This window comes from Myripristis murdjan, chromosome 22 (assembly GCF_902150065.1).
Source record: "Myripristis murdjan chromosome 22, fMyrMur1.1, whole genome shotgun sequence".
Lineage (NCBI taxonomy): Eukaryota > Metazoa > Chordata > Actinopteri > Holocentriformes > Holocentridae > Myripristis > Myripristis murdjan.
This window is the reverse complement of record NC_044001.1, coordinates 9,121,415-9,142,138: the sequence shown is the minus strand read 5'-3', so window position 1 is coordinate 9,142,138 and position 20,724 is coordinate 9,121,415. Positions and strand designations below refer to the sequence as shown.

The 20,724-nt window shown below is 42.0% G+C and overlaps 3 protein-coding genes across 3 annotated transcripts in view; 1 reads left to right on the top strand and 2 right to left on the bottom strand.

Annotated features, from left to right (window-relative positions):
* Positions 1 to 178: 178 nt before the first annotated feature.
* Positions 179 to 12,446, bottom strand: tulp4b (TUB like protein 4b). Its single transcript, XM_030045128.1, has 15 exons — positions 12,154 to 12,446; positions 11,067 to 11,336; positions 10,337 to 10,465; positions 9,927 to 10,088; positions 9,151 to 9,331; positions 8,950 to 9,057; positions 8,396 to 8,562; positions 7,491 to 7,715; positions 7,154 to 7,388; positions 6,828 to 6,969; positions 6,484 to 6,628; positions 6,209 to 6,302; positions 5,987 to 6,130; positions 2,405 to 5,841; positions 179 to 2,287 (listed from the first exon to the last, which is right to left on the bottom strand). The coding sequence occupies exons 1-15, from the start codon at positions 12,169 to 12,171 to the stop codon at positions 2,171 to 2,173; spliced, it is 5,574 nt and encodes a 1,857-aa protein (XP_029900988.1). The 5' UTR covers positions 12,172 to 12,446; the 3' UTR covers positions 179 to 2,170.
* Positions 12,447 to 13,794: 1,348 nt separating this feature from the next.
* myct1b (myc target 1b) lies at positions 13,795 to 15,607 on the bottom strand. The gene is made up of 2 exons (XM_030045155.1): positions 15,533 to 15,607; positions 13,795 to 14,688 (listed from the first exon to the last, which is right to left on the bottom strand). The coding sequence occupies exons 1-2, from the start codon at positions 15,585 to 15,587 to the stop codon at positions 14,186 to 14,188; spliced, it is 558 nt and encodes a 185-aa protein (XP_029901015.1). The 5' UTR covers positions 15,588 to 15,607; the 3' UTR covers positions 13,795 to 14,185.
* Positions 15,608 to 18,885: 3,278 nt separating this feature from the next.
* syne1b (spectrin repeat containing, nuclear envelope 1b) overlaps positions 18,886 to 20,724 on the top strand; it is a 98,512-nt gene continuing 96,673 nt past the window's right edge. The window contains exon 1 of the mRNA XM_030045127.1: positions 18,886 to 18,986. Within this exon, the coding sequence (XP_029900987.1) occupies positions 18,920 to 18,986 (67 nt within the window). The 5' untranslated portion in view covers positions 18,886 to 18,919. The remainder of the gene's footprint in view (positions 18,987 to 20,724) is intronic.

Sequence of the window (20,724 nt, the reverse complement as noted above, 5' to 3'; positions counted from 1 at the left end):
TCTGTTTCTGTGTACTGTGACGCACATCTCAAACTTCAGGTTGGACTGGTGATGTCAGATTCAGTTTAGGGATCGTCCTCGATTTCTTCACACACTGAGTCAATGTGTTAATAAGCATGTGCAAGCATGTGTTAAAAAGAACCAACTATTATGAAATAGAAATGAATCAACATAAACATCTGAAATAAAAGATTTTTTTAATTACCTTTTGGGTAGCCTATAGGTCCATTTAACCTACGGTCATATCATAATTGTTTCTTTTACAAAATAAGACCAAAAAAAAAAAAAAAAAAAAAAATCTGGCAACCAAATATTCATTAGGCAGTAATTATGATAACTGACACACACACTGTGGCCCATGGAGTCTCTGAAGCGGCATTCTTAAATGAAAAATCTCTGCATTGGATTATTGCAAAATATTTTCTCAGAGTACTTTAAAATAACCTTGAATCAGCAAAAGACAAATGTCCATACGTTCCACAAGTGTTTCTTTAAACGTTAGCACCAAATCTACATGAATCTCACTCCTAGTAATAATTAATCTTTACACTTTAATAATATGGTTTACTTAATACTTTTGCTTTGTCACAAGTTAAACTGAGCGTTTTCTCAGTCTTTTTTTTTTCTACAAGCTTAACATCCAAAATCTGTTGGTGTTATGTCAAAGCAAAGGCAAATAACTTAGTTACTGAAATAAGCAACGTATGAGCACAATAGTTTAAGCATATAATGACATCAGGCTATTTACTAAATAGACAGCACAAGCAGCTTCATGTTCTGATTTGCGAGTACAACATCGGTTCTAATTAGGTAGCATTATGATCTATCTAAAGCAGCATTGATTTCCGGAGAGGCAAACTACTTCACATTCAAATGCAATTTTCAAGTAGCATCATAAACACCCAGTGACAACAACACAGAGTCAACCAAGCTTAAGAGAAACTGAGAGGATCTAGGATCTTTACACAGGATAGTCTGGTCAGGATATGCAGCTTATTTTGACCCAATTTCCCCGCAGGGATCATTAAAGTTTTTTTTTTTTTTTTCTTTTTCCTCTTTCAGATCACATGTAAACCTATAGTACAGACCATTTCTTGCGACATAATAAGACATTTCAGAGGAGAGTTTTGGAGATGAAAAACAACGAACAATGTAGTTTTGACAAACACATCAAAATAAAAAATTATTCATGACAAAATTAATAATTTACCACATTAGAGTCATTAGACCACTTCATAGCAGAAACACGGACAGAAATATGATAAACTATGACCAATTTTACCTTCATGTTTTAACTCTTTTTTCACTCTTTGTGTTGCATTTACACAATCAATATGGTCCTCTATTGCACATCAAACTTTTTGAGAGATTTAAAACATGAAATGGATGGAAACACTTTCCCTTGAATATACATGGATTTATGAGAAAAGAATATTAGAAAAAAAGTTATTATATCACAGGAAACTGCTAAGCCAACACTGAACTGTCCCAAAGAATAAGCTATACTGACTGAAAGTGGATAAAAGTGGATTTGTTTTTACATATATATGATATATGATGTGGTGGTGAAAATTAATCTCTCTGCAACTTTGGATCACACCATAAATAAATAAAGATAAAGGTCTATTTTTGCCACACAGACAACACAAATGCAACCAAAACATTTATCACTTTGAAACACATTTAAAAGTCTCGATTGGTCATCACATACTGTCAGTCATTGCAATCTAAGTGCTTTCAATCAACTTTAGTGAAGAGAATGTTATTAGCACCACAGGTGGCACTGTACTTCCAGGTTCGACTTTTGAAATTCGTTTGAACATGTATGTCTTTTAACCTCTGTTTATCCAACATTTAAATAATGAATAATATCAGCTTGAGTACATTCAACACATGAACTGACAATGATGGATCTCTAGCAAGGTTTTTCTTTCACTAACATTTTCTCAGATTAATATTGCCCTCCAGAGATTGATTGTAAATTATTTGCATGTGAGAGAACAAGTTATATATTAATCTCCTCTTGCAAAAAAAAGAACTCTGACACCTCATTTTACCCAACTGATATCCCACATTGATGGGTTGAAGGCCATTAACTATTCATTTGAATCGACCTAAAATAACAAAATAAGTCTTTATTTTGTCACAAGCACAGATTAGAGCACCTTTTTCACTTAAGCCGTTGAGTCACGTTGGCCAAGGCAACAGCAAATGCCTGCACTGCTGAAAAAGGATACTGGAAATCCAGAATATAGGCATTGCCATCAATTCTCCCAAACTGCATCACCTAAAAAGAGATTTCAAAAATGAGTCAAAGAACATTGAATTTAAAGTTTCAGAAACAACACCACAACAACACATCAATTTGTAAATTAAACTGGAGGTATATTATGAACACAAATACCTGTCTACCATCCAGCTCAATCTGGAAGTTCTTCGCTGACTCCTGAGTAACACGTCCTCCAAAGTCAAGCTGGTAGACTTGGGTGGCTTCATTCCATAATGGCTGTTTATTGGCCATAACGTAAACAAATCCTTGGCTGCCCAAACTGCGGTCTTCTCTCTCATTTGCTTTGCGGCATTTAATCTCCTCCAGCTCACTTGCCATGCGTAGGCTGCGCTTGTTCTTCCAGCTCTTTTTGCTGCTCTGGTTCTGGTTCATTAGCTCATCGCCGCTAATAAAAAGCTCCGGCTCACTCTCTGAACTGTCCTGGAACTCATTTGTGGTCCTGTTCATCTTCTTGGTTTTATTGAGTTGCTCCCTCTGACCTTTGGGCTTCTTCTTCTCTCTGCCACCAAGCCTTGGGCTGGAAATGAGAGTGTTGAAGTCAGAAAGTGCACGCCCCTCCTTCCTGGATTTGCCCTCTGAGACAGTCGGCATATTGGCCTCCTCAGCTCTGCTGTCCAGTCTTTTACGGCTCTTTTTGCTGAAGCGCTCTGATTCTTGCGGGACAGGGCTTTCATTGAGGGACGATGGCTCTGGAAAGTTGTTGGCAGACTCTGCTAGATCTTCTGTAGCACTTTTGGATGGTGGTAGCTCAGTGGGTGGGGGAGGGGGAGGGAGAGGTGGAGGTGGAGGTGGTGCAGTTGGAGGAGGTGGGGAGAGAATTGGCTTCTCTAACATCTGATGAGTTTTGGTGGGGAGAGGTGGGGCAGGATGGGATGGAGGGTCTTGCATGGGAGGTGGGCAGGGGTAGGGATTCCAGGGGTGCAAGTTAACAGGGTGCAGCTGAAGTCCAGCACATGAGCTGGCCCCGGGGTACATTGGAGGCAGAGGGCAGCAAGCCAAGTTAGCAAGGTTGGGTGGGTATCCTGGTGGTAAGACCAAACTGGGGTCCTGCTGAGCAAAAGGAACTGGGGCAACCACTTCATTGGGAGAGCACTGTGGTGGAGGGTTCTGCAAGGGCTGAAGTGTTGGTCCACTGTGACCCACACCTGGAGGAAATGGTGAGAGGGATATCTGGTAACCTGATGGGAATGTAAGAGTGCTAGTGCTGGGACTAGTGGGAGGTTTAGTTGTGAGAACAAAAGGTAACCGGCTCATATCCAAGTGCTGAGCTTGACTAAAAATGAGTGGAGGTGGTTTGTGAGGTCCTGGTGGGGGAGCCAACATAGTCTGCTCTGGGGACAGCCAGAACTCCTCTGTAGTGGAGGTGTCCCACTGGTAAGGTGGCGGGCGTTTAACTGTCAAACTGACATCACCTAAAGTAAGGTGACGTACCGATTTCTCAAGGTGACACTGCTGATTTAGAGTCTCATCTTCAGTAAAGGCAGAGTTAACGTACACTGTTCTGTCCCTACTGTTATCCACAGAGCTCAGCAGACTGTAAGATGACTGGGAGGCCAGGGGAGACGCACTTTTGGAGTGCACAATGATGGTACTGTGATGTGCACCTTTCCCTGGTGGAAAATCCTGCCTCACCACTGTGCCACCTGCAATGCCACTGCTGGTAGTTCCACCACCACTGACACTGACACTGGTGCTGCTGCTATTGCTGCTACACTGTGTGCATGTGTACAATGCAGTGGGCACCCTCTGCTGGTAGGACAGCGCTAGGGCACTGTTCATTTTGGACTTGGTCGGAAGGGTTCTCGAGCTATCAGCCATCATCTGTGGCACTTTGAGCCCCACATCTCTGCGGTCACATCTTAAAGTGGCATGAATCAGACTATTGTCAATTCTCTGGGGAGGCGGAAGTGTTGCAGTTACTTGATTTGCTGGATCAGGGTAAGGAGGAGGGTCTCCACTCGGTATTGAGTATCTGGGCACAGAGAGACGGCTTAACGTTGCTGAGCTGTAGGGAAGCTGTATTTTTTTATTCTCAGATGAAGTGACTTTGAGTGTGGCTGAGCCTCCAATGCCTTGGACAGCATATGCATTCTGGTTGCGAATGAGGCGTCTACGTGGCCGGCACACCTCCTCCACATTTCCACTGCTGTCAAAGGTGGTGATCCTTTCATATCCCAAAGGTGTTGGGTACTGTAACGTAACTGGGTGAAGCAAGAATTCGTCCTTCTTGAGGCAGGAATCTGGCGCCAGGACACTGGGGCTGTCACAGTTGGTGATGAGGGTTTGAGGAGGAGCTGAGGCTGTTGCTGCAGCTGCAGAAACCACCGTACCTGGATATGGAGGAGGAGGATTCACCTTCCTCATCTGAATCTCCACTGATCCTTCGGCATCAATGAAAGAGGGAGGTAAAGACCGGGGCAGACTTGGCTTCAGAGTGTGTCCATGTTCTCCCCTGTCTAGTCCAGGCTCAGTGGTGGGAGGAGGAATCTGTGGCAGAAGATGAAGCTGCTGTAAGGAGATGGTTGGATAGCCCGAGGGAGGAGGAGGCAGTGTGATCTGCATCTTCAGTTGCTGCTGCATTTGTTGGTGTTGCCTCTGCATCTGTTGATGTTGCTGTTGGATCTGCTGATGTTGCTGCTGGAGCTGTTGCTGCTGCTGCCTCATCTCTTGAATCTGTTGTCGGATTTGCTGCTGTTGCTGTTGCATCTGTTGCTGCTGTTGCTGCATCTGCTCGTGTTGCAGTTGCATCTGTTGCTGTTGCTGTTGGATCTGCTGTTGATGCTGAAACTGTTGTTGGCTTGACACCTGCTGCTGATTTTGTTGCATTTGATGGTGCTGCTGAACCTGCTGTTGTTGATGCTGATGCTGTTGATGTTGCTGCTGCTGTTGCTGTTGTTGCTGCTGTTGTTGTTGCTGTTGATGATGTTGTTGCTGCTGTTGTTGATGTAGTTGCTGGTGGTGGTGTAGTTGCTGCTGCAGCTGTTGATGTTGCTGCTGTATTTGCTGTGCTTGTTGTTGTTGCTGCTGTGATTGTTGCGGTTGATGGTGGTGTTGCTGCTGCTGCTGCTGCTGCTGTTGTTGTTGAAGATGCAATTTCTGCTGCTGTTGTGTCTGTATTTGCTGTGACTGCTTTGACTGTTGTTGGTGAGGCTGCTGTGGATGAGACCGCGGTGGATGTGGCTGAGGTGGAAGATGGTGAGGCGGAGGTGGGGGAGGTAACGTACCGGGGAGAAGAGGTCCCATCTCTAGCCCACTGAAGATCACCTGTCCAGGGTTAGAGTATCTAGTTGGCACTGGGTACGGTGCTGCAACAGTGTCCTGGCTGTGATCAGCAACAGGGACAGAAGCTGCTGCCGCCGCTGCCGCTGCTGCTGCAGTGGCTGTAGGATTGGTCAAAACGTCAAGCTGAATATTCTGATTGGCCAGAAGAGACTGAACCAGGCCAATACTCTGAGTTGGGGACATGGCCTGGGCTGGACTATGGATGGGAGCAATGGGAATGTTAACTGTGCAGGGAGGATTGTCCCCAGCCACTCCAGATGGACCCATCACTGTATGAACACAGAGAAAAAAAAGATCTAATAAGTGACAAAATGCAAATATAATGAATCAAGCACCTTGCCCACACATACAATCACCCTCGTTTTTCAGTAGTTTTTGTACTAATGTTTAATTTATTCATCAATTCATTCACACCTGGTAAGTCATCCTCATCTTCGCTAAACACATTCGGGTTGAAAACAGGCAGGCTCATGAAGTCAAGTGAAATCTTTCGCACTTCTGGAAGGTAGATTGTCATCTGTCTCGGTTGCAGATGAAGCAAACTGGTCTTATAAATGACTGAAACAGAAGAGGAAACTGTCAGAATTGTTAAATCGGTTGATGTGATGTGTTATGTGTGGTATTTGTGGCGTTTACCTGCACCGAGATTGGCAGGCAGGAAAGAAGCAAGCCCAACAATTTTGAACTTTGTCCCCCAGATGTTGGATGTAACTTGAGCGAGGTAATTGTGCTGTGATGCCAAAGAAATGGGAAACAGATAGAAATTTAAAAAGGACAATGTCAATTGCCACTGTTATAACATGATAAAATAATGATGGATAAAACAAAATACTCAGTTATTAACAGTTATTACCATGCAATTAGCTCAGAGATAACAGAGATACACTTATACACAGACAGGCTTTTAATACCTCTGTAATTCCGTCCATGGAAAACTCTCGGCGTGTCAGACTAGGGGAACGAACTGGTGGCTTCTTTGTTGGTAACCGTGGAGATCGCTGACCTTCCTGATTGGCCCGTGAAAGTTTAGGAGATTTTCTAGATTCCATGTTCATTCTTTGAAACAATGAAATATTAAATCTTCAGATATCTGTTTATTTTTAATTGGACATTTCAAGTCATAGTTTCATTTCAGACCTCAGAGTCAAATGCCAGAATGAGCAAATGATAAGAATTATTTGCAATTACAATTTAACTCAGGTTTGTATGATGCCTAAAATTTGATTATTTTTATGTAATTCTCAGTTTTTCTGACCTGGAGAGTTTGGGTGATCTGTTTCCTCTGGATAACTTTGGTGACTTCTTCCCAACCCACTCATCACTCAGCTCAATGTCGCTGGAGTCTGAGCAGTTACAGCTGTCAGTGTAGGAGATCATGGGATTCACACACACCTCCTCTGGAAAAACAAAACAAAACAAAACAAAACAAAACAAAACATGGACTTCTGGGAATCTATGGAAATCTATTCAAATGTCAAGCTGATGAGTATGCTGCTTGTGTGATCTGTTTGCTTCAGCCCCACAGAGTGTTTCTATTTCAAAAGCTCATGATCCACTTCATTTCTTGGAAGCTGAACCTACCTGCCTTGCTGTCTGTTTTTGGATCCATAATGACAAACTCAGGCCGGAGCTTGCTGATGCGTCGTCCTTTGAGGATGGGCACTAGTCCTCCCAAGTGTTCCAGGTAGAGAGTGTAGCAGGGTCCACCTGCCTCGGGGTTGTCCTCTGCTCGCTTCATGGTGCAGTGGAGCCTCTCATTGCCAGCTGTGGGATAGCTAACAAAGTCACGGATGTTGTTGGGGTCAGGAATCGGAGGCTAGAACAAACAGAGGAAATGGCTTTAAGATTGGTAGCCACCATAGTAGTGAAACAAAGCAAACAAGTCACACTGCACAGTGATAAATAGTGATCAGTGAACCTTGATGGTTGGTATGAAAGCAGTGGTCACATAGGAACAGAGAAGGGAGGGCATGTTCAGTTTCCCCACATCTCTCTCCTCTCGCAGGGCACTGGCAATGCCCTGCTGGCACAGCAGCTGGAGGCTGGCCACCCTGTGCTCCACACGCACCACATATAGAGCTGGTCCACATGCAAGGAACAGCCGAGAGTCCCTATGGCCCCAACAAATGGTGGTGATGGGTCTCTGGAAAGCAGTAAGTGATAAAAAAAAAAAAAAAAAAAAGGTTTAACAAGCATAAACAAAACTGGATTCTCAATTCTTGATACATTTGTTGTATTAATGTGTCCCTATCTGACAAAACCAACAAAAAATTGTCTCTCTGAAAGTGCTGAGGTCTCCCTACATCAGCTGACTTTCATTATGCCACAGACACTCATTTGAAGTGATTTTGCCCTAGGGACTATCATATTAAAACATATTTTGGATTGTGTTAAGTATTAAATTGTTAAGACATTTGAACACTGACGAACAGATTTAAAAAGGTGATTCTAAAACACTGTTTAAATAAACACTCAACATTTTTGTATATGTAGTAAGTAAATTATAGTGAAATTAAACTTTCTCATTATGTTTCCCCTGGAGGGCCCTCAAAGACCCCAGGGTGTCCCTGGACTCCAGTTTGAAAATCACTCCCCTGCATATGTTTCTCTCAGGAAAAGTTTTTCTATATAAATTTGGAAAGTTTTAATGCGGTATTTTGATGGCTAACATTTGAAGGATATTTTTACCCAAAGCGCCTTGCAGTACCATAAATATTTAACAACAAAGCATTTGAAATATATTTGGCCCCAGTGAAATGACCTAGCGTCTAGAACTGGCAGTGCTACAGCTATGCTCCACCCGCTGCGTTTGACCAGACTAACCTGTGCAGGCGTCTCTAAAGTGTAAATGTGCTCTCCTTGGACATTATAGAACTTAACAAGGGCATTCCGCATGATGGATGCGCAGGCGGAGTCGGAAGGGAGCCCGTGTCTCTCCATGCCGGCCACAGCCAGCAGGTCTCCCTGGGAGCACCACTGGACCTCAACATCTGCAGAGTCATAAGTCCTAAGGTAACTTTGAGTATCATAGGTAATACTGTCAACATCAGTCATGAGTTAACTTGCAAATGTGACAGTGAAAAATGTCAATACATAAAAGTTCAAACACCAATGTTTTATAATAAATATGCTACACTTTTTAAATTGTGTCTTTTGTGTTATCATCTTTAATCTTTTTATATTTGCTGTGTCATATCTTACTATGAAGTTGAAAGCAACCTAAAATCCATCTACAATAGGTTATCTATACTCTCAGTTTAAGGAAATGAGCAGGAGATTGAAATAATCGCATGCACTTACTCAGCACATTGTCAGAATTATGACAAATGTTATTTATTACATCTTCATATTCATACTACCAAGAGCTGAGTTCATACCTTTCAGTCCTGAGCGAATTATGTTAGGTGAGAGGTCATCATAGTTGTTCATTAAACTGATATCTCCTGATAAGAAGCTGACGGTCAGCAAAGGCTTGACCCTCCGCACTTGGAAGAAATAGAAGAGAGTACATTAGCTGCTGCAGTCTACACAGGTAACAAGCAGTTAAATAAGCAGCGCACAGGGAAATGGCCTTGTACCTAAAGGCAGAACATTGTCGTCTGAGTCAGTGTCACTCTCTGTACTGTCCTCCACTAGGAAATTGGGGCAATTCCAGGACATGCTCACAATCCCGTCAGACTCGTGCAAGAGAACATGGGCTAGCATCCGTCCATGGCAGTCCATCACTATCACCTGACCGTCCGCCGTACCAAACAATACCTGAAGGGACATGGCACATTAAACTGTAATAGGTGACACAACGAATATATCTTGAATCATCAAATCCCTTGCCTAAATGCCCACTCAAAAAACAATTTTCCTTATGTTTACGCCCCCTAAAATGTCTGACCTTGACTACGTGGACTCTGGGCCAGTTGGATTTTGTACATCATAAATCTGACAGCCAATCCCATCAGCTGACAGGGTGTCATTAGCACCAGCTACACCAGTCACTAGAGTGTTACTTAAAAAAAAAAAAAAAAAAAACCTTGAAAAGGCCGCTTCACTTCAATAATATTGTTGGAATGTTAAAATCTTCTAAACTAAAATCTTCTAAAAACTTCTAAATACATAATATTGATGAACAGAGATGATATTTTGGGGGCTTTAATCAATGGCTAGAGGGGGACTTTAATCTTCTATTCTTTAAAAAGATACCAAAAACAAACAGTGAAGCAACATAAGAGGCTAGGTAAAATATCTCACCCTGCAGACATATATTGGTATTGTTTCAGGAAAAACTGAAGCGTGAAAACAAGACCGACTGACTTTGTCCAGCATGTATTTTGCAAAGACTATTTCATGTAGGTAGTACCTGCTGATCGTCAGGTGTCCAGATGCCACAGGTGATTTGACTCTCCAGGTTGATCTCAGACGACCAGTGTCTCTGTCCGCTGACTGACCCGACTAACACAAAGCCATCCCTATACGCAATGAGGGCCTGAGTGCCATCATGGGACCAGGTAAAGTCACTCACCTGGTGAAAAAATAATTATGCATGAGAATTCTGTGCACATATTAAGATCATCAACATGTAAGGTTCACTTGTCCTTTTCCCTTGTGTCAGTATGTACTTTGTTATTGTGCCACCCACTTGTTTGTTTGCTGTACTTGGCACATAAGAGGTTTCTGAATTTCGCTTTGTAGGACAGCAGTAAAAAAAAAAAACAGCTATTCCAATGTAATTTTGTCAGTATTTAGGTAATAGCAGATACATGTATATACCTGAGCTCCTCTGTCGTTCACTAACTCCACAGACCATCTTCCCTCATATTGAATCCATACAAAAATACCTCCTTCCATATCACACGTGGCCAGCTTCTGAAAGGGTTCATTCCAACGCACCAAGACAACCTGCAAAGGCCAAAATAACTGGCATTACTTTGAATAAACACAGGGGGCTCTCTAGGTATATTATGCAACAGCTGGAGATGCACATGTGCAAATATGTCCATTCTGCAAACGTTATCTAAACCTGTAAATTGATTTTTCCCAGCATCATCTTAACACTTGCTATAGAGGTGCATGCTGTTCTGTAGACATGCCATTACGAATACAGCACATCCTGTACAAAAGATGGGATTTCGCATTTACAGCTTGTTTACATCATGTTTTCATATTCCTCTGATTTATTCCATATTGCACTTAATGCCTCTTAATGTTTTTAGATTTACTTTATATGTCTCATTTTGGGTATATTTTACATATTGTTTACATTTTCATTCATTGTCTCTTTGTCTCAGTATGTTCTTGTGCTATTCAATAAGTTCAACTGTAATTTCTATTTCTGTTCATACTTCTAAGTCATGTGCTTCTACTTCATGCATTATAGAATTTTAATTGTCGGTTGCATTATACATAAATACCTCCATTTTCTCTATTCTTAGTCAGCTTATGCTATTGTATCTTATCATTTACGGTGAAGACAGTGATATTATGAGAGTTAAGACCACACCTCGCTGTTATGCCCTCGTAGGTTAAAATTGATTCTTTGGGGGGTATTTCTGTCCCTCCTGCAGTGACTTGATGTAAATGTCACCCCAACAACTCCTCTCCCGTTCCCCGTGGCGAGCCAGCCCTCCTCGTAGTACCGTCTCCGGCACACAGGCTTGTCCTTCTCGCTCTTGGGAACCCGGCCTTTCCACGAGAGGCAGAGGATGTTGGAGTCGCTGCAGAGGATGGGACCATGTTCCACGGCAGCCAACATCCCTACTGAGTGACCAGGCTGATGGGCAAAGCAGAGGGACAGATAAGATGATTAACAACACTCAATTAAATACATAAATACATAATTTCATCTATAATATGTATTGTGAGTTTGTGTCAGTCTGCAACCTGGCCTATAAATGCCTAAATCGCCATGTTCTTTGCAATGATGTTTGACAAGTTTGAGGTGTATACCATTTATGGCTTGTGGTGAGCTTGGTTGTGGCTATCAAGGTGAAGCGACAAGAGCCACTCAGCAACGTGGTGAACATTACTGTCTTTTGCCTGCTGCCTGCATTTATCTAACTGATTATTTAACAATTGTGGCTTTACAGACGCTGGTTGCTTCCGCCTCAAGCTAGTCGCTGTTTCCAAGTAAACTCTGAATATGACGGACAAAATGTTGGGGTGGGAACGTGACCAGCTGAGGGCGGAGGGAGGGACTTGCAGTACACTTGGCTGCCTCTAGGAAAAAAGTTGCATATTGTAGCTTTAAAGGCCTAACCTGTGATAGTGCTCCTAGTTGAAACACTGTCACCAACTACTGGCTGTACATTTATGAAAATTTATTGAACTGAGGACATTATTTTCCATTTCATTATTTATCTGAAGGCTAATTCTAGGTTTTACATGTATTTTTAAGCTGTAAAAGGTTTGATTTACACTATTAATGCTCATCAGCTGAAGTGTAATAGACTGATATTCTGAATTGCAGTGGTACATGTCCAATTCCAAAAATACACCACATGTATTTCACATATGAAAAAATTCAAATGCACCTTTCATTTCAGACAACCGACTTAGTGACTAAGTGATAAGACAGCAAATTAACATACCTCATAGTTCCTGGACATGTTGAGTCAAAATTCCTCCTTTGAAGGTGTCCATATTTCCATTCAGATGATGCACTGAAGGGTTGTGACTGCTCTGCTCGTGATACTTAAAATGAAATCTATGGGGAAGTAAAAGGCATCATACAGATCCGGTCCAGCTCTAAATACATTTAACCAAGGAGCTCGGCACTTGAGAGTTTGTGCCAGTCATGAAATGATGGGAGGCTTCTTTGATACCAGTGGCCCATCCCATTTCGTCCTAGTGTGGTTCTGGAGAGCTGTGCAAATCTGCTGCAACAAAAGGAGTGGTGGGGAAAAAAAAACAAAAAACGTCCTTATTCAACAAGTAATGATATCTAAAGAGAAGGCTACTGCCTAAAATAGCAGCGTTGTCGTTCAGTGCATCAACCTTGAAATTCACTGTTTTCACAGTCTCTATGCAACAGCAACACTGCATTGGAGATCAGGGCACTCGCAGTCTCCATGGGTACAGATACAGCCCGTTTTTTCCTATTTTACGTCAAGCACCAGACATTAAGCTCCACCAACAAGACAAGGCTGAGAACTCAATTTTTCCATTTCTACACCAGATGACTGATAACGTAATCCTACTACACATAAGAATAAAAACATGCATATTTCACATGATCACCGACCAAATAAAATAACACAAAGAATTGGCCCCTCGCGTCAAATAATGTGAATTTCCCCAGTATTAAAGTCAAAGTAGCCGAACCGTCTTCTGAATCAACGTTAAGGTTTCTGACGATTTCCCATTACATCAAATAAATTCCTATTTCAAAGGCGTCTTATACGACCGCATGCACCAATCCCAATAAGTCAAACCGGTGCGACAAATGGATCACCGAGAAATAAAGAAATCATTTCGATAAAACTGGATGCCGGACTATAATATTATGCAACCAAACGTAGCCTACCTGACACCGCTTATTCTGGGCAGTCGGTGCACTGTGCAGTCGTGTTGCCAGGCGTCTTTCGGCTGGTTCACTTTCTCGTTGTATCTTTAAAAAGGGGTTGCCATTTTTGGATTGGAAGGAAAAGTGGCCACAGGATTTTCGGGAATATCACAAAAAAGCAGCATCGACAGACTTAATATGCCAGTCAAGCATTATCGGAGATAAATAGGGTCAATTTAGTCCCATTTAATATTGAAATGCCACAATGTTGCAGAGGGTGATAACCTGGATACTAGATTTGTTGCTGCACCTCAGAAGGGGGATTTCTTACATAATGGCAACCTCACATGGCGCACCCCACCTTTTTAATGTAAGTTGAAGTGACATTCTTGACACTGGATCTTGATGTGATGAATGTCCTGGTAACCCAATGTCATGCCTCTCTGGACAGTCTGGGCATGGTGTAGGGAATTAAGGTCGCCAGCCTTATTATAGGACCCTTTTTTTTTTTTTTTTTTTTTTTACATTTGACACATCACAAGTCATTTGAATGATTGCATAAGATTCACAGTCCTTGAATTATTAAGTCCTGAGATGTAGTGACAGTGGGCTATAGTATAGTGTTTCATTATTTGCACAAAGGCACAAACCAAACACTTCAATAAAATCAGCATTAATCTTTATTGTGATATCACATAATATAATTATGTGGCAATCTGTGTCTCCCTCTCCTTCCTACATAACACACTCAGTCAGAGCACAATCTAGCTTCAGTCCCAGCCACTCCATAATACCAGTATCTGTCAACTGGTGAACCAAAAATGGTTCTTGAGATGCCCTGAAATGGTTGGAGATGAAAAAACAAAAACAACAAAAGAAAACACATTTTCGACTGGTTGTGTAACATACTGAGTGGAGATTTGATGGCTGTGTAAGCATTTGGTTCCTGATGCAGAAACAATTGAGACCACTGCTTTAGACTGGAAAGGAACAGAGGCTGCTATCAGAAATGGCCTTTTCTCCAAAATACAGAGACAATTCTTCCTTGAAAAGCAGAATTTAGCCCGTGTGGTCCGCTGTAATCCATGAATCTCTTTTTTCCCCCTCTCACGACAGAATCAAGTGCAAGTCTCTTGAAAGGCATGAATGACACTGTCGTATGCAGGAGGGGGAGTCTGTGAAGGCAAGAATCCCCGGAGTCCATTGCTACCCAGCCAGAAGGAGTGTCTCTTGTTTGGCACGAGGGATGTCGAATCTGACGAGCTTGAAGCTGCTGTGTCATCAGGCATGGTGACCTGGGTGTCAGACCCTGTCTCCAGGCCGGCCCTGCTTCCTTTAGGCAGTGGGCGAAAAGTGGAGGCCTCAGTGCTGGGCTTACTCCCCAGCGGGCCCACTGGTTCAAGAGAGGGCTGTCGGTAGACACTCAGGAAAGTGCTTCGGTACAGGCCCAGCTGGTTGTTCATGGGGTTGTTTCTTCGTGAAGTGCCAGATTGCTTTTTGGAGCGCCTAGTGATCCTGGCAGAGGCCCTGCGTCTGGATGCCCAGGTCAAGAGAATGTAGATCAAAGCACCTAGCACCAGACCCACCAGCATAGACAAGCAGAAGGCTAGAATCAAGTTGCCTGTAAAAATAAAAAAAAAAATAATAATAATAATTAAAAACTAAAATAAATCAAAGCGTGTCAGGCAATTCAAAATGTGTCTAATTACCGAAGGAACTAAATAGTAGTTGCAAGCACTGAGAGGAAACTGAGGCAGGATGTTCTGAGCATAGAAATATTTACTGCCCCAGCTGGACCTCGCAACTGCATTTGATGTTAGAAGCATAAAGAAAATCTGATTAGTAGACAAACACTATGGCACTTGAGAAGTATCAACAGCATCAAGTGCAACCTCCTTCTTGAACTCCGAGACTGTATGAGTGCACAAAATGATGTTTCAGGAAATATTTCTCTGTCTTATTGATTTACTGTTGCTGGGCATTGCTATAATGGGTATAAAGTTACCTAAAATGTTACATCACAGCAGCTGTGTGGGTTCACTTTCTATGTAGAATCATCACACAACTCACTGCGCTGGAATAAAAAATCGACTACATCGTGACTCATGAAAACCTTCTAACTCCAATTTTCACAATGGTTATGTTTGGACTTGAAATAATGATAGATAGTCTTTTCTGGACTGATCAAGCCTTGAAGATGTATTCATATCCTGTTAGATCATTTTTAAAATGCATGCATGTAAATCTGAAGGTACCTTTGGTTTCTACAGTTTCTCAAAGTATGTTTTTTTTGTGATTATAGGTGTTCATGTGAAGACAGCACTATATTCTACAAGACTGATCTATCACTCAAACGATCACATGTGCATTTTACAACAGTGTGCTATTCCTCGACAGTAATCTCTATAAAATAGTCTGCAATTCCTCAGATGTCATTGCTGGAAATGAAATACAGATGCACTCACCAAGATTAAAAGATTTTAGTATTTCCCAAAAGGGATTTGTTTCGTTATATGCCATGCTGCCACCATAAGCTGGTGTTAAAATCCACACTGACTGAAAGCAAAGACGAGCACTAAGCTTTTTCCAAGACAGGCTTGTCGCATATTTTTCCTACAATGTTTGCTGTAGCGGAAACTTTGCTGTCATGCTTCCTTCCCTTTTCAGCTTTTAAAATTAGCAAGTGCTTGGCTTATCTGTGTGGGACAACCCTGGGAAACAGGGTTGTTTCCTTTTGCATCATTTCCTTAGGATCAATAATTTTGAACAATGGCTTGCCTCCATTTTTTTTCAATTAAGGTATTTTACTTTCGTTCTTTTGCAACAATGCAAATTACTCAACATCATCTTTGTGCTTCTTCAAGTTTGTTAATACAACTTAAGGTCAAATAAGAGCAGAAAAACCCTACCTCACTGACAGCACAATTTTTCCCTGACGTAAAAAGTCATGGCATTGTTCCTAAGTGTCTTGCCTGTGCTCTGGATAAGCTAACCCATGAAAAAACTAACTATTGACCAGAGAGTCTGCCGACTATCAAGCTCTCAGTCTCTGTGGGGATTTCCTTCAATTGTTGCTCTGTTCCCACTTCACTCCTGCTCACAAAGTTTTCAGCCTAACAGAAAAATCAGTCCTCTGCAGCTGAACTGCTGAAATTCAACTGTTCCCTTTTTGTAAACTGACAATTACAGATTTTTCAAAAACAACAGATTTAACTGTTGTAGTAGACTTAGATTTTATTTAGGAATTAGACATTTACTTAGTGCAAAAAATTACCAGTATTAGTTACCTGCCATGGCTACTTAAATCAGGGGAATTTTTAAGTGTCTCCAATTCTCACTCAGTTTGTTACTGAATTATTTTCCTGAGTAAACAGGCAGGGGGAGGGATTCAAGTAGGAGAAATCTCTAGATGAGACAGGAAGCCAGCAGGTGGCACTAAGACACTAACAATGGACCCCTCTGAGAACCTAGAGCCTTTGGCACTTCACAGCCAAGGGGAAAAAAATCACCTGCCTTTCTTAGACCTAAACTATGAAACACTGGGGCTTAACCTGAAAAAAATTACAGGAAATGGAGTGAACTACAATAGAGGAGCCACGGGAAATAAATTTTGAAGATGTAACTGGCAGCCTGAGGGGTCAGTGGTAAGCACTGTCGCCTCATAAAAAGTAGGTCCTGGGTTTAAACTGCAGTCCTGCTTCTTGTATGTGCACAATTTTCATTTTCTCCCAGAACTCGGTCAGGTTTCCTCCTACAATCCAAAGACATGCAGCTCAGATGAATTAGAAAGTCTGAATAAAAATCCATTGGTGTGAATGTGTGAGTGTGTCTGTATAAACCCTGACATAAAAAAAAAAATTCTAGATGCAAAGTAAATGAATATGAGCAACATCTTTGTACTAAGGTGAAAAAACAAAGGAATAATGCACTGTTATAGTAAGGAGCCCCACAGCCAGGCCTAGGCACATCTGAGTATTCTAAAATAAAAGGCTATAGGGCAGAGACATCATTGAAAGGCTTTTATTTTATAATCCTCTGTTGTTCCTGGACCTGTGTGTGTGTTCCCCCCCCCCCCCCCCCCCCCCCCACACACACACACACACAACCACCTTTGGACTTTTTTTTTTTTTTTTTTTTTCCTGAAATCCTGATGCTGTCTTTCTGATAGTTTCACATCTTCAGGCTGTTCAGGAGGAGTAAGTTTTGTTTATTGTCAGATCGCCATCAAGTCATCAGCACACCACAAGCCTCTGATGGAACATGATAATTTTGTTAGAGGAGAAGAGATACTCAGGATTCCTCCACCGGGCAGAGAATGACCCTTTGTTTCCCTAAAAAAAAGTTGCAGCTCCTCTGTGGACCGAGGGTGCCCCTCCTCTCCATCAGGCTCGCTCTCTGCAGAGTGTGTGCGGGCAACATGCTGCACGCCTCTTGCTACGCACACACACACACACACACACACACACACACACACACACACACACACACACACACACACACACACACACACACTTACCACCACTAGCTGGGTCCGTAACCACTGGCAACCAAGCAACACACGCACACATTCACTTCCTCTGCAAAGTTGTCATGCTTTTCACCGCCGAAACTGATAGTAAACTTCAAATGGGACTTGAGTTCTCAATAGGACTAACGTTACGTTTATAATCGATTGGTAAGCACCCATTCATTATTGATTTTTGCTCACCCTGCCAGTTTATATTGAATGCTTGGTACTCTCTGGTGTTTTAGGCGAGTTGTGGTATTTAGTGACTTCCCGTGTTTAACTGATGCAAGCACATCCAGAGGCTGTTTTAGTATCTTTTCAAATGAAATGATAAATGTTGGAGAGCATGTTAAGTGACATGAGCACAACAAGTGCGAAGTTGCAGGTAAACCTTAGGAGGCAGGCTTTGTTTCATGTAAACTTCACCTCCTTAATTACATTATTTACTTATCTGAAGATATAGCTAATTTCACACTACATCCGCATCATATCGACTTATCGTAGCCTACTTGAAGGTAACATGCAGTTACTTTGAACTTTGAGAGACTGGGTTGTCATTATATTACCTGTTAAGGAATGAATGACTCTCTATACTCCTTTGCCAAATGTTTAATAGCAAGTGCAATTTTGTTAACAGAACCCGAGAGTCCATTTTATTTATTGTTTTGGTTGTGTGGTTTTATTCATGTTTTATTTCTGTAGGATGTTGTAATATTTTTTCACATTCCTATTCCAGTCTCTGAATATTCTTAAGAATTAAAAGTTCATTGCTCTTTCAAAGGGTGTAGTTTCATTATTATGCTTTTATATTATCATATTAATTTTGTAAAATGATCTTACAATGGCAATAATTTTGTTTATTGCAATTATTTTTGGGACAATATGTCATTTGGCAGAAGTATTTGCAGTCGTGGCAGGCCTAGGTTTGCAACAGGACTTAAAAAAGACAATAATGAATAAGACAGAGAGGCTAGGTGTCAGCTGGTCTTTAGGTACCTTAAAGACCTAGTTATTAAGTGTTTTGCTAAAAAGTGTAATGTGATGACTGCCTGAGAATTGGTGTGGCCTCACTTGAAACCCACTAACACACTTCTCTGTTGTAGACCTTTAAAGAAAGAAGAGCTGCTATTGGGCAGTACAACTGCTTGTGTATGAAACCTGAGATTCAATTGGGCTCTTTTCTGCAGTGAATTTGGGAGAGCCAGAGAGAGAGAGAGAGGGAGAGAGGCAGAGAGAGGAAGAGAGAGGAGGGGCGTGAGGGGATGCCCCACTCCGGACAGTTGGAAAGGATCTTCTGTCATCAGCATCAGTGACCCACTGTGTCATACAGTTGCAGCAGGACATCATGGCCTCTCCAAGGAGCTTTTCCCGTCCGTCCGTGGACATTGCTAATGTGATGCAGAAACTGCAGGGTAAGTGACATTCGTTTCCCTGACTAGCCTAGGCACAATACATTCTCTCCTGCTGTGCAGCTGTAACATTGTGCTGATTCAATGCCTGGGCTGCGTGCCCATCTGAAGTTTTCCAGCCTATCCTGATGCAAGGTAGGATGCAGATGCTCTTGCACACAAATGTATGAGCATGAGGCCATAGAGGTGGAAATATAATTGTTTTTGAAAATTTTATCCTATTGCACTATCAACAGAGTTTTGATTTTGGGACATCCGACCATGTCGGGAAGCTTGATCCTCTATCTGTAAGTTTCAGATTTCCTGTCATTTACTCTCTACTGTGTGCTGTCTGGTAAAACAGAATTGGTGCAGAAATGATTTACATAAACAATAATTTTTCATGCAAAATGCAAAGCAAACTCTTAAATGGGCCTCTTAGACATTGCACAGAGTGAAGAGGAGAATGTGTACTCTTATATATACTGCAGTAATTAGTGGAAATAGGCTCCATTTTGGGGGAGGGGAGGCAAAGGCCTTTGATTAAAGCTGATCTGTTGTCTAGCACTTGTAGCTTTTGACTGCAGCAGATCAGACTTTTGGATAACTTGATAAAATGTCAATAGGGCCTCTTTTGTTGCCGCACACATTTTTAAACCTTAAAGTAGCGGATAATTCAGTTTGGATAAATAAGAAAATTATTTCTTGTGATGTCTTGTGACCAGACTACAAGGAGACATAGTAGACTTTATTGTTTGTGGTTCTAGATAAGGTAATAACAGAGAATGTAGACCAACATGATTCGTTACTTTCAGTGACGACTGGAGCGGATTATGAGAGTTGAATTCAAAACATTTCCTGCGGAGTCAATGCCAAACTTGAAGCTCATGATCTCAACAATCCGTCCATCACTTTTTCTTGATATCACTAGTGCGTATGCAGATATACAGATAATGCTCTTTCTTTGAGCATGAGCTGCATTTGTGTATCATTTCAAGATCCAAGCAGCATGAAATCATCTTGTCCTCAGTGGCCAGACAGCTTTGTGGACACGGATAATCACATCATATAAATCAAGCTTTTGCTCTGAGCACGTCTGTTAGTGAAATCCTCACAACAAGTCACCAGTTTTGTTCACAGTTGAACAGTGATAGTTTCATTTTGGGTTTTGAGAGAGGCCTGAGTGTATCAAGAGCATTTAGTCTGACTCCTGACATGGGATACTGAGTCACAACAACTGAGGCTTCATGGATGCACTGACTATGTAATGAGCAAGACTAAAACCTGACACCAGTTCTGCCCTTGGTAAGAGAATGGATCGATACAGGGAATCTTTTTTTGTTGTTGTCCCCCTTTTGTTACAATGGCGTCAGGGCACTGCCGTCACACTGGCAATGTCAAAGTCATTCAGGAGTATAGCCATTTATGCATAGCGCTTTTTATCACAGGACGTTGTCTTTGTTTACAAGCACACAAGCTCAGTCCACCTAAAACCAGTCCATCTAAAACCGGTGGTACAGTAATGTCTTCCAGATGTGACCTGACACTGAATTCCACTTCCAGACGTAAAACACTGGGGAACCCAACAGCGGGTGGCATCGTCCAGTGCAGATCATGCCGTTTGTGCATGGTTCAAGTGAAGGATGTTGATTTCCCTAAACCTTTGAAATCAGTGTAAGTGTGTACATGGCACAGCAATTGGGTTTCTCCAGGAGCACTCCAGCCGCCTTACGCTGATTTATCTTAATCCCCTCCCCCGGAT

Bases quoted from the DNA above. Each gene is read 5' to 3' on its own strand.
- tulp4b (XM_030045128.1), bottom strand. The intron at 8,563-8,949 runs GTATGAACTCAG...ATGACTCTGCAG, and splicing joins AATTCGCTCAGGACTGAAAG to ATGTTGAGGTCCAGTGGTGC. The intron at 7,716-8,395 runs GTTAGTCTGGTC...ACTGCTTTCCAG, and splicing joins CTTTAGAGACGCCTGCACAG to AGACCCATCACCACCATTTG.
- myct1b (XM_030045155.1), bottom strand. From the start codon at position 15,587: ATGGCATATAACGAAACAAATCCCTTTTGGGAAATACTAAAATCTTTT. The intron at 14,689-15,532 runs GTGAGTGCATCT...TTATTTTTACAG, and splicing joins ACTAAAATCTTTTAATCTTG to GCAACTTGATTCTAGCCTTC.